Source organism: Hydractinia symbiolongicarpus, chromosome 5, assembly GCF_029227915.1.
Source record: "Hydractinia symbiolongicarpus strain clone_291-10 chromosome 5, HSymV2.1, whole genome shotgun sequence".
Lineage (NCBI taxonomy): Eukaryota > Metazoa > Cnidaria > Hydrozoa > Anthoathecata > Hydractiniidae > Hydractinia > Hydractinia symbiolongicarpus.
Genome location: NC_079879.1, coordinates 18,756,892 through 18,770,992, shown reverse-complemented (window position 1 = coordinate 18,770,992; position 14,101 = coordinate 18,756,892). Strand labels below are relative to the sequence as shown.

General features: G+C 34.0%; 1 protein-coding gene across 1 annotated transcript; it reads right to left on the bottom strand.

The window, feature by feature from the left end:
• Window positions 1–9,416: 9,416 nt before the first annotated feature.
• LOC130645114 (uncharacterized) lies at window positions 9,417–13,166 on the bottom strand. The gene is made up of 4 exons (XM_057450989.1): window positions 11,787–13,166; window positions 10,267–10,311; window positions 10,031–10,177; window positions 9,417–9,915 (listed from the first exon to the last, which is right to left on the bottom strand). Exons 2-4 carry the CDS (start codon window positions 10,292–10,294, stop codon window positions 9,713–9,715), a joined length of 378 nt encoding a protein of 125 aa, XP_057306972.1. The 5' UTR covers window positions 10,295–10,311; window positions 11,787–13,166; the 3' UTR covers window positions 9,417–9,712.
• Between the last annotated feature and the right edge of the window lie 935 nt (window positions 13,167–14,101).

The following is a 14,101-nucleotide window of genomic DNA, read 5'->3' as shown; positions in this document are numbered from 1 at the left end:
CTCCCCTCGTTTTTTAACATAAACATACATGGGGGGGTAATGTTGTGGTGGTGGGCAATAACGACAACTACTGTAAGGTAATATAATGAGCTGTTTTGTTTTTTTCTTCTGTTTGTAATCTATATTATGATGCCCGCATACGTCTGTCCGTCCGTCTGTCTGTCTGTCACGCAAAATGGTAGCTTAGCTGCGACGGGCGAACCCGTGGATTTTTCCACGGGCTAACGACTATTTAGTATATAATCTTATAAAAAATTCAGCTAAACCTATATTCACTTTTTATTTCTATATAGTGGTTTGCAGATTCAACACTTTCTCAAATCGAGAAGCTTGGATTATCTTCTGCCAGCCATCGTTTCTACAAAATTGACGCTTCCGATGTCACAGATGCAAAACTGTTAGAAATGAGTCTCGTTTATGGGAACATTTTGCATACAAACAGGAATTCCCTGCCATTAAATCATGTGAACAGAAATTAAAAATAAACATGTTTTTTGCGTTGATTCGAAAAGTACGCAAATTAGAGTTTTTGAGGTAATTTAAAGTAACATTTGGGTTGAAGGGTTAACTATGTGGCAAAAAGAAACTTCATGTACATATCTAACCTAACTTTCGCATCCTTAGTGATTATTATGCTGTTTATATGTACGTAACAAACCAATAGTTCGTGATCTTTATTGTGATGAACTGGGGGATGTTCACCTTTTTCCATGTATGCGCGAATTCATTCAAATCCTTTTGTATAAAGGCATAACATAGAAAAGAAGGCATTCAGAATGAGTATCTAATTGTGGCTTATAAATATTGAGAAACCTTTTAAGGCACGACCAACATGTGTTCGATACCTTGATTTCTAGTTGAGTTTGCGTATAAAGAACTCTCAGTGAATCTTCACAATATATGTTATCTCCTATACATTCCCCAAAACTTTTACTGATTGATGCATTGCAGATAGTAATTGCCAATAATTAGTTTGTCAAAATTTGAAGAAGCAATAATCAGCCACAAAAGCTTTCTGCTAAATCAATAATGCTCAGATGCAGAACAACTCCTGTGATGTACGAAAAACTAATTTCACTCAACAGCGAATTTATTACTAAAATGTATGTTCGACCCTGTCGCTACATGTTGAAGACTGCTAGCACAGAAAAAGGATGTGCAAGATGTGCAAAACAAAACGGACTCAAGGGGAAAATTTAACTAAAAATAGTACCAAAATTACAATTATTCTTTTTACATAATTAACACGGGACATAACAACACAAAACTAACGAATATAATGCATCTCGTACTCCACCGGAGAGCGAACTCTACAGCAGAGCACAAACGGGACAACACAAGGACAACACAAATTATATAACAAATATAAATTTCAATACGGCAGGAACACTGCTGAGACAATTCGATAAATTGGACAAAATGTAAGCCAATTATCCACCACAAATCAGGTTAAGTGTTTTTATTTCCATAAAATCCAGCTTTGGAAGCAAGTAGTCCTAAGTGCGAAGTTGTTTTCCGTGGTCTCCAATCCAGCAAACTCGAAACGACAAATTGTTTGCCACTCAACATGCAGTTTTAAATTCACTGCTGGAATTCTTTATCTGGGAACAAAGTTTAAAGTTAAAAAGAATTAATATTATTATAGAGACTAGTCGATAGCCTGTGGATATATCCACAGGTTCGCTCGTCCTTAAAATATCGCAATTCGTGTTTCCGCAGCACGACGTTTTTCTTGATAAGAGAAGGAAAGAATACGGCTATATAATTATATGCAACTCAACCTCGCCACTTTTTAGCTCTTCTTCATTGGCATGCCAAGTTGCAAAGGTGCTGGAAATGAGGTTGGTTGGAAATGAGGTTAATTGGAAATAACAGAAAATACGGAACCTTTTTATCGATTTTTTTGCTGAAGATGTTATCGCCTTTGACTCGATTAAACAATATCAAAAATAAAATATTTGACTTAATTTAGACAACTGAATGTCGAATTTGTAGCTATCCCAAATTAAGACCACACACAACAAAAAAACGTTTATGTGTGGTTAATGACATGACATTGCAATAATATTTGTCTGAAAATTTGTAATCTGCATTCAAATACCCGAAAATAAAAGACAGAAAAGAACTTTGAACTATTATTTCCTGCTTTCGAAACAAGAGTGAGGATCTGAAACTCAGACAACTTTGTTCCTTGTGCTTTTTTTGTTTGATTAATCATCCAACGCAAACAATGACACGGCCATACCGATCACTGAAAAAAAATGTGTACGTTATTTTTAAAATGTTTTTAATGATCCTTTGGAGAAATCTTTTTCTGGCAGAAATTTTTCCAGTTGGGTCCAAACACAGGAATTTTAACAGATTTTAATTCCGTAGGTTGGCTTAATTTAGCATCAAATTTATAGAAGAACCGTATACAATTGTTTCCCCTGTGTTTTTTTTCCTTTTTCCTTGTGACATAATATATTCTTAACTAAAAGAAACAGATGAAAAGAAAGTAGGACGTACCTGCATCATTTTTCTTCGTGATTGACCATGCAAAATAATATAATAATATTGTTCACGGCAGTTAATTTTCGCTGTTGGACTCAAAAATTCTTTTAAAAAACGTAATTACGCAGGTTTTGAGAAAATTAGTGACATACGTCTAGCATTACTTAAATACACGGCACGTGTTATATTATACGCTTGAGTACGTGAGTAATTAGCGCTCTCTCGAACAGCTTGAAGGGCGCATGCGCAAATCGTTTTTTCCGCCTTTCGAATGGTATGATCGAATATTACACTGCATAAAATCAAAACAGTATGATTTTTAGCGGAACACCCCACCTTTCTTCCCTGACAGTCAATTTTTTTTCAGTTTCGACACCTAATTTCTATCTCGACAATGAAATAACAAAATAACATACATCCTGTTTCGTTATACGTCACATACTTCTTTCGAATCCTCCAAATCTTATCTTTTAAACACACCTAATCCTATTAAAAGTTAAGAAATTAGTATGCATCAAAATTAAGCAGTGTATTAATAGTTTAGTTATGAAGCAGTTTTGGGGTAATATTTGAAGTATTATTTGGATAAAGATTTTCATCAATATATATGGTAACGTATATTTTTTTTTCAGGTTTGAAATCTATTTAAAACCATTCAATGCTTTGCTGTCCCTTTTTCATTAGATGTTTTTTTTATCAAATCCAATTTGATCAAGGCTGTCGCAAATGCACGTGATTTTAGCCCAATCACTTTTCGGCTTATTTCACCAAAGTGGTGTGAAGAGATCAGAATATTGATCTCTGCTATTTTTAATGTGTTTTTTCATTGGTGAATTTATAGTGAATTTATAAAGTCAAGTGTGCAGTCAGACAAGAAATTAAATTTAGATACAGCTGACTCTTTCTTCTTATCCGAATCTTTCTCTAATTCGAACAAAAATAACTTCAAATGTCACCGTCAATTTTCATCAAGATACTCTTATAATTTCCTTTCCATATTTAAATCTCTGTAACTGAAAAACCTCTATAATCCGAACACATGTCCCCTCCGCCAAATCCTCTCTGTAATTCAAATTTTTGAGTGGAAACAAAGCGGTAACACTTTTTTATGTTTTTTCGAAGTTCCATGTTCTGTCAAATGTTTTTGTAAATGCACGTTCATTTTTTATGAAGTTTTATGAGAACCTCGTCTTTTTTCGTTAAAAATGGCTACGTTACTCCATGTAAATAAGAATTTGGAGAGAAAGTAAGAAGCTTTGTTGAAGTTGAAAAAAGAGAAGTCCTAAAAAGAAGTGGCACAATCATTTGGCATTCAAACTGGAAAAATATAAGCAAAGGTTTTTAGCGTTGTGGCCACTGAAGGCGATAGAACCCATCGCTTCGTTCTATCGCTAAGATTTTAAACCTTGTTTTATTGGGCACGGAATTAGTTTTATCGCTTATTTTTATTGCTTTTTTTGGTTTTATGTTTTAGAACATGGGTCTATTTTGGAAAGCGATAGGAATGAAAAGATTTTTATTTCTGTCGCTAAAAAAAATATACCTGTCGCTAAGATCAAATGATTTTTTTTTCAAATGATGACATTCGAAATTTGAACTAAAAAAAAAAAACATTTAAAATTCAAAAAAAACACTCGAATGGATAAGTTGTGAGAAAGGTTGATTGAATACTTTGATGTTTTGTTTTTAAAACAATTCACACGTTCAGTCGTCGGATCAGCATCATGAGCAAAAAATGAATGAAATGATATGGACATGGACATGGACACGGAAGGTGATCGTGTACTGAATCTTTTTTTCAGGTTTTCGAAGATTCTTTTAGGTGTCACAAAATGATTAAAGCCAAAAACGATATTTCTTATTCCAATGTACCACCTAAATGTAAATACTAGAGATCCACAATATCTTACCTTCTTCGATTCCAAGCTCTTCCTCAATTCTTCACAAAACATTGTTTTTGGCCTGCTTGTCCTTGTAAAATTCATCCCTTTTTTCATACAAAAAAGGATATTCCTTAATACAATTGGAGATTTCCTCCTTTTCAAGTAGATTTCTCATTGAAAAATCAAAGAACCCGAGATGCTTCGAAGGCGTTAAAAGTAAACTTTGTCGTTACCGAGCACAGCCAAAAAGTTGGATGTCGTCTGAGTTTTTTAAAAAATGGGTCAATGAACTAGACCGTAGTTTTAGTATCACAAAGATGAAAGTTGCTTTGATTATAGATAACTGCCCTGCTCACCCAACCGTCACGGGGCTCAAAAGAATTAAACTCATCCTCCTTCCACCTAATAAAACATCAGTAACGCAGTCTATGGAGCAGGGAGTTATCAGAGAGCCCAAAGCTAGGATTGAATACTTCTTCAGCAAAGAAAAACTTGCTCATTTTTTTTATTTTTCACCATTTTTCCTTTCTTCTCAACTTTTCAAAATTCTTTTCGATTTCTCTTTCTAATTCGAATGTTCACCCTTTAAACCAAAATCGAATAAGACAGGCTATCTACTATCCAAATCTCTTTATCCTCTTTGGAATTAGAGAGGGTCATCTAAATGTTTCTTCCAAACATTTTCTTTGCGTTTTTCTTTTGTGCCAGGGCCCGATATATCAGTGGGTTTTTTAGTGTCTGTTACAGACAAGATTCTACCGCATGCTTTTTAACCCCAAAAAAGTGGACACTAATTGACGGAAAATTTAAGAGGTGACGTGAATTTATGCTGAATTTGTTCGGACATGTTTTGGACTAAGATAAATGGAAGTTTACTTTCGGATCATATGTATGTTACTAGTCATGCTTAATTTATTAATTTATTGCCTTCCTTTTGCCGTCAATTTTGCCGTCAATTTTGCCGTCAATTTTGCTGCCATTTCTTACTTTCTTACGCTCTCCTAAACAAAAACCTATTGTTAACAAATATTAAAAAGTACAATGTGTAAAAACCGCAAAATTTAATACTGTCATTCTTTTATGATAATCTTTTAATTCCTTCTTTCGACACCAGTCAATCTGTTAGTCATTCAGTGGCTTTAATTAAATCAGAGTTATAACAACTCCATTTAAAAAAAATGCACTGAAGAGAAAGAAATATGACATTTTTGTGGACATCATCCTCAATTATCTTGTTTGTCGCACTTTTTTACTACAGTGGACTCCCGCTTATTCAAACCTGCACTTATTCGAAATTCTCGGTTATTCGAAGCGATTTTCATTTCCTTGAATTTTCTAACTCGCTTTAGAGTAAATCTCTCTCAGTTATTCAAACTTCAGTTATTCGAAAATTCGTTCATTCGAAGTGGTTTTCTAACCCCCTTGGCTCAATATTCTCTCAGTTATTCAAAATTCTTGCTGGAGTAAAATTTAGAATTTTCAACTTCAAACACTTTTTATAAAAGAAAAATAGTCTTTATTCCTAAAAATAAAACTATGTACAAAGCAATTTTTTTAAAAGTTGAATGCTTTCACTATTTCCAGAAAATTCAAGCAAACAAGGGATTCGCATTTGTCATCACCCATATTTATCGCCTTACCTGTGACTTTCACAAAACAACTATTCGATTTTATTGAAAACTATTTCACAAACACTTCATAAGAATATAGATATGAAGAATGGTTATTGTTGATATTTGTTTTAAGTAACTAGTATAGAAAGTGTTGCGGAGAGGTTGCCAAGGCAAAGGCATTAAGTACAACTCAAAAGATTACCTATTATACTCAATATAGCTAATATCATATACTTATGAATACCTGCTTGTTGTAGATGCAAGATAATTATATTTTTCCTAGCCCTGTCCAGGATTTGAACCTGGATCTCTCATTTGCATGAGTGTCATAGCCATTAGACCAACAGGGCATGAATATATATATATGAAAAACTTTACATGTGCATCTTATATATCCTAACTTCGGTTCAAACAAACAGACAGTTAACAAGCTGTTGTAATCCTACGCACCTAAAACAATTTACTTTGTGGAAAATTTTGTAACATTTAAAAATAAAAATACAGTTTATAACCTGTTTTTACCCTCTTAAAGCAAAAAAAACTGCAATATTTTATGGGAAAAGTTTCTGTGAAAGATCAAAAATTAATTGTGACATCTGATAGGCGTAACACATTTTCCCAAAAAACTTTCTTGCAACTTCGGTTTAAAAAAACACAGCGGAAACAGCCTGTTGTTATCCTGTCCAGCTAAAAATCAAACAGCAGTATATGTTTATTTTGCAAACAAGTTTTCATGACGGTAGGATAAAAAGCTCTTATCCAAAACTGAAAAAAACATATACATATCGTGAAAAAGAAATAATGAATACATTTGCAGATTTTCAATACATGTCAACGATTGAACGAGAACCGCTATTCAGAATTTAAAAAGCCTCAGTAATAACAAATGTTGATGTTGTAAAAATTTCCCGATATATATATATATATTGAAATAATTTTCGCTTCTGCAACTTAAGCCGCACTGATGTATGCTCAGTAGCAGGGTTAAAAAAGTTTATTTCCTGACGTGTGTACAATATATATAGCTAGCTACAACCGTCCACGAAAATATAGCTCTCTATTCCCCCTTAATGTTAAGAACTGCCCATTTGTGGCTAAGCAACGTAAACAATTACACGTGACATACCTGTATATAAACATTTACTATCTGCAAAATATCTAGCTGGCTATGTTTGGCCATTTTGTGGACGATTGTAGCTAGAACAAGCTGTATGATGGGACATTCCTACAGAGTAGAATTATCTCACTCACTGTGTAGTATATAGCTATGTATAATAGCTAGCTAGATAGAGGATAGGTAGAAAATCAGTCTCAAACAATTTTTCTATGCTAGCTATGTTGATGATTTTATGCCAGCAAAAATAGCAATTTATTGCTAGCTACATGGGTAGTTCTATCCCAGCCAAGTAGTTAATTTTCTGCAAGCTTTGTAGCTAGTTTTATGCTAGCTATATTGCATTGTTTGTTTGTTTTTATACTAGCTAACTCTTACAGTAGCTAGGTAGCTAAATGCTATCTAAGTTCTATTATTATTCTATCTAAATCTGCAGTTTTAAGCTAGCTAGCTTTTGGTGTGAGTGAGATTAAGAATGGGTTCATTACATGTAAAAAATAGTGATATACTAGCGAGCTAAACATACCCTTTCTTCGTTTTCTTGAAAATAACCTTCCAGAAGTTTCGATATAGCTTAGATTAACGAAAGTTTGAGTTTGAGGCGCTATGTTATCTCAGAAAAAGTCACGTGATATTAGTCAAAGTGACTTATTAATCACGTGGTTAGAACTAACTTAGTCTCAACTGGAAGTTCCCGCTAGGAGATCTTTAAATAAACAAAAGCACTCCATCGCCGTATATACTCGCTCAATCTGAAATTTACGAAAAAATAACCAGAAAAATTACGGGGCAACCCAGTCGAAAAACGTCCTACGAAAATTTAAATTTTGATGTATACGTGCGGAAATCCTATACACTCTCCTCCGTCCCTTATATTTGGCTTATTTAATGAGGAAATGGGCTCCGCTACGCTCCGTGCGCTGGCGCGCACTCCGCTTCTCTCCGCAAACATTATATTTGTATATTTTAACGTTTGAAACACTCGTTGCGTTTAAAACTGTACAGTAGAAACTTGATATGACTACTTTTTTATTCAAATCCCTCCAAACCAGTATAGAAAGTGTTGCGGAGAGGTTGCCAAGGCAAAGGCATTAAGCACGGCAAGGAAAGGGCACGGCCTAAGGCAGGCAGGGAATCGGCAAGGCAGGGGGGTAGGCAAGACATGGAAGGCACAGGCAACGGCATAGTAGGCAGGCACCAGGAAAGGCATAGGAAGGATGGCAAGGAATCAGCATGGCAGGGGTAGGCAAGGCATGGAAGGCACAGGCAAGGGCATAGTAGGCAGGCACCAGGAAAGACATAGGAAGGACGGCAATTCAAAGACACGACAAAGGCAGGCAGGGAAACTGGAATAGGAAACAGCAAGGCAGGGGTAAGCAAGGCATGGGAGGCACAGGCAACAGCATAAGAAAAGGCATGAAAAGGGTAGGCAATTAGTTTACCCGTCCTTTAGCTATATACTGCATTTCATGTCATGCTACTGTGGTTACCATCTTGCGTAGAGACAGACAGAATACTGCTATTATTAAAAAGAGACTAGTCGTTAGCCCGTGGAAAAATCCACGGGGTCGCCCGTCCTTTATATATCACATTTCGTGTTTCCGTTACGGGACGCGGTCACCCTTTTGAACACACAGACAAAATACGGCTATTATAATAGAGACTAGTCGTTAACCCGTGGAAAAATCCACGGGGTCGCCCGTCCTTTATATATCGCATTTCGTGTTTCCGTAACAGGACGCGGCTTTCGCGGACACACAGACAGACGACGGCTATTATTAAAGAGATAGTCGGTTACTCGTGGAAGATTCCACGGAGTCGTCCGTCCTTTATGTAACTCATTTCGTGTTTCCGTAACACGACGTATTCCTCGCGGACAGACCGACAAAATACGGCTATTATTAAAGAGACTAGTCGTTAACCCGTGGAGAAATCCACGGGGTCGCCCGTCCTTTATATATCACATTTCGTGTTTCCGTAACAGGACGCGGTAACCCTTTTGAACACACAGCCAGACGACGGCTATTATTATAGAGACTAGTTGGTAGCCCTTTGAAAAAACAAGGGGTCGCCCATCCTTTATATATCACATTTCCGTAACAAAAAGACAAACAGAGGCACGAACAGACAGACGACGCCTGCCCGTGTAAAAATCCACGGGATCGCCCGTCCTTTACGTTTACCCGTCGCAACAAGGTGGATAAAAATATATCTCATTTGATATTCGTTTTGGAATAGCTTAATTTATGATGGTGTCCATCAGTTGACATTAAAATTTTGAATCTATCAAGGGAATAAAAAAATTCTTCAATATAGAGTTAAGATAATTAACAAATTTAATAACATCTAACCCTTCGTAAAACAAGGTAGACAAAATATTTGTTTATCTAGTTAATTTCAATGGAAAAAATGTTGTTTTTTTCAAAGTATTTATTTTTTTCAATGGAAAAAATGTTGTTTTTTTCAAAGTATTTATTTTAAATTCAGCCTGAAAAATAGTTTAGCAATTGTTTGAATTTTGGCAATATTTAGGCCCATTTTAAATTTAGGATATTTTATTAAAAAAAAGTGCACCTCGTTTTACAAAGGGTTAGTAATAAAAATACATTTTAATATTGTGGCTTATACGGCCCACCACGACCGCGTCTCCCACCACGACCGCGTCTCCAACCACGACTGCTACTTCTACCACGATCCCGTCGCCCACCACAAAACTCAACCCCGCCATTATGCACCCAACGTCCAAACACTTCTAGGTCCATTGACCCGCTATGTCTAAGTCTGTACTGTAAAAATTTTGTCCATACTTGCACTTAAAGAAAAAATAATGTAAAGGTTAATACAATAAGTAACATAGATAATACCTAAGGTATACCAAAGTTTTAGATCCTAACAAAATTTTGAATACATGAAAAGTGATTTCTTACTCAATTCCATGTTGGGAGCTGTTTCGGTGGGGTCTTCTTCATTGGTCCACTCGACCCCACCCTGCTTTAGCCATCGGCCAAACGACCGATAATTCATGGAGCCAGGATGTTGTATCCTGTGCTCCACGAATTTAGCATAAAGTGAAACTATAAAAAACGGTATAATATATAATAACAGGTATAATTTTTTTATTTATTAATACCACTAATAGTAACAAAATCAATAATATACTTACCAAGTTCTAAGTTAATTTGTGCCGCCATTTTTTTCTCTATATTTGCTAAAAAACACAAATAAATCAGTTGTAAAACATCACAAATTATTTCTAGATTATCAGTACAGTACACTCCCGATAACTCGAACCTCAAGGGACCAAAAAAATAGTTCGAGTTATCGAATGTTCGACTTACCGGGGCATTCGATAACTCGAACTTTGGCCGATAAGTGAAAATAGTTCGAGTTATTAAAATTTTTTTTTCTTTTCTATTCTAACAAGAATACAGTCATAGTTATACATCACTGAAAAAAGTTCTAATGTGACTCTGTTTCACTGTAGCGGTAACGTCTCTCTCTGTCAATTAAAATACAGGAGAAAAAAGTTTTTGTCAACTTTGGAAGAACAATTTATATTATTGAAAGAAAAGTAGTCACTTTTTACCGAGATTGTTTTCATTTTTCCTCTGAAGTTCGAGTTATCGGGGGAATTTCTGTCCAGGTTCGACTTAACAAATGTTCGAGTTATCGGGGGTTCGAGTTATCGAGTGATTTTTGTGAGAAAGTATTAGTGAAGGTTCAACGGGAATTCAAAAACAGTTCAAGTTACTGGAAGTTCGAGTTATTGGGCGTTCGAGTTATCGGGAGTGTACTGTATATATTTTCGGATGCTTAGAAAGAATCTTATTATTTATGAATGTTTAATAATAAAATTAAAGAATGGTCAAAAAATCTACAAGGTGCTACATAGTGACAAAAAAATACAGTAGTCAATTTTGTACATATTTATTTGGATATTTATTTGGATATTTATAAAAAATTTATTACGTAATATGTGAACGGTCCCTAACTGTCTGGTGCAGACGATATAATGAAATACTTCAGAACAATTTTCTATATGTATACTAATATATATATTTATTATTAATTTTTCCCAAAAATACCAAGAAAAAAATGAATTTTCGCCAAATGGACAAAAGCTTGCTAAATTAATTCCCTTGTGGTAGCTAAAATTTACTGACTAAACTCACAAATAATCTATGCTATGGAACAAAACAATATCAAAGGAAATATTCAGTGCCAAATGGTTTTATATAACAAGTAAATGTAGCAACATATCTCGCCTACTATATACGGCCATACGTATCCAGAAGACGTTTAACGTAAGTAGCTTCACAGGTAATTTAAAATCTTGATTTGAATTCTACGTGACGTTACTGCTACCGTATAAAAGTAGACCTAACAAACAAGTTCAATCTGTCTATTAACTGCAATACTGGTAAACTTCTAATCATTTTTCTCACTTTGCAACCTTGTTGTCACTAGCAACTATGAGGGGTCCTATAACAGTAAGATACTATACTAATAACTGATATAAACAAGGGGAATTATTTGAGGATTATGATGATTAGAAAATTGTGTAACTCTTAAAAATAAAGTTAGAACAATCAAATTTCCAAACACAGGCTAGAACTAAGGCTCTACCACTCCCCACCCTTAATGCTACGATTTCAGAAAAAAGCTTGTAAAGTATATGCTTACCAAATAAATCCTCTAGTATGTCTCATCCTCTACTTTTTTCTCATATGTGATCAATTGCCATTGTTAATGTAAAGAAATTTCCTAAATGATTTACAACTAGAATGTTAATTTTCGTACTAAAGTAACTGCATTATGAATTAAGCAGTCAAAAAATCAAATGACATGATCATTTGGCTGTCCAAACTAACTGTGACAGAGTAGTCATGAAAAATACTGATGTGAAAAATTAGCAAAGATTTTACTGGTGGTACAATGACATAATCATGTCAAATTTTATACAGAAGGAAATTTAAAAAGGGTGTGGTTTCAAAATTGTTAAAATAACTTAAAAATTACATTACACAATGAAAATGGTCTCGCCTTTATGTATAGTACACATTTAAATATAAAATTAATTAATAAGAGGTACTTATCTGATTGTTTTTCATTTAAAATAACTGCCATGTTATATCTTCCAGTAGAATTTGAAAAAACTTGCTAACGTCTTCTACAAATTCCTTGAAAGTTTATTATAGTACCTGAAAACAGGAAAAAGACAAAAGAGAGCAACAAAGGAACTGAAACTGTACAGTATCATTCAAATTACAAAATACATTAACTTTCACATATTTAGTGCAAATTCAATTCCTTTTTATAAGGTATTAATTGCCGGTCTCCTCCATCCCCTTACAACCGGACCTATCCTCACCGATATATCTCTTTAATGTCCTCACATAATTTTTAATTTTTTTCCTTCGTGGTTTAAAATCAAGACTGTGTGATATCTTAAGTATCATCATGGCCAGTTAAAAATTATCATATAATAAAATCTTTTCATAATATACTCATTTTGAGGAACATTAAAGTGTCAGATTTTACATTTCAGGATTTACTGACATTGGTTTCAATAGTTACCATACTCAATGATGGATCATACTTAATTTGTAAAAACTTTTGCAAAATAAACACAAAAAGTTCAAATCTAATTTTTGTGTTAACTTAGTAAAACTTGAAACTTAGTAAAGTCAATCACAATGTTAAATTTCATTTTATGCAAAAAAACATTTCTTTTTTGGCTTAAACGCTTTCTCTCAGTAACGTTTCCATAAATTAAGTTATATGAACCCCTGGCATAATTTTAAGTATATATACATACGCAATATATGTAACTAAATTTTTAGAATGTCATACACTGTATGCTTTTATTAACACATAAAATTTTACAAAAAAAGGGGAGGAAACCAAGAAGTGACCCACTTTTAAATTGACTTAGCTTAATGTTAAAAACCTTTTGTTTTACATTCTTAGAAGGAAAAAAGACAAGAAGGTAAATCAACCCAAAAGTCAGGTTACAAACTTGATTATATTAGGGCCTTCAGTAACTTAAGACTTGGTATGTGTTAATGAGCATGCATTTTAGACAAAAAGCCTTGTAAATAAAAGATTTTTCAGTGTTAAATAAGGACAATTTAAATTTGATTATCAAAACTTTAATAAACTTTGAGTGCACACAAATGCTTAGGCTTCTTACAAAAAACGAGGATTAATTTGCCTTTAAATTGAGTTTGTTGATAATAATCACACATCGTGATGCCTGATGTTAGGCAGAGTATTTTTACTTTATTTTAACCATGATTCTTGGATACAGCTTACTATACATTGATATTAAATCAAGTATCTGACTTCGGCTTATTACATCCAATAATTACGAATTCATGGGCAGACGGTTGTTTTGAGAAACAACTATTCTGTCTGTTGAACTAAAAATGTTTACCATGATTCTTGGATACAGCTTACTACACATTGATATTAGATCAAGTGTTTGACTTCGGCTTATTACATCCAATAATTACGAATTCATGGGCAGACGGTTGTTTTGAGAAACAACTATTCTGTCTGTCGAACTAAAAATGTTTACCATGATTCTTGGATACAGCTTACTATACATTGATATTATAATCAAGTATTTGACTTCGGCTTATTACATCCAATAATTACGAATTCATGGGCAGACGGTTGTTTTGAGAAACAACTATTCTGTCTGTTGAATTAAAAATGTTTACCATGATTCTTGGATACAGCTTACTATACATTGATATTAAATCAAGTATTTGACTTCGGCTTATTACATCCAATAATTACGAATTCATGGTCAGACGGTTTTTATTTTGTTTATTTTCTAAATCAAAATTTTACTTCGCATATTGATTTCACAACAAATATATGAACATATACAATGTTTTTTAATGTATATTATCTGCAACATAGGTTAATTTCAGTTGTGATTATCATTATGATTGAGATGTGCATATAATACATGAGCAATCTGCAGATGG

Bases quoted from the DNA above. Each gene is read 5' to 3' on its own strand.
- LOC130645114 (XM_057450989.1), bottom strand. From the start codon at position 10,294: ATGGCGGCACAAATTAACTTAGAACTTG. The intron at 10,178-10,266 runs GTAAGTATATTA...CGTTTTTTATAG, and splicing joins ACAAATTAACTTAGAACTTG to TTTCACTTTATGCTAAATTC. The intron at 9,916-10,030 runs GTAAGAAATCAC...TTTTTCTTTAAG, and splicing joins AGCTCCCAACATGGAATTGA to TGCAAGTATGGACAAAATTT.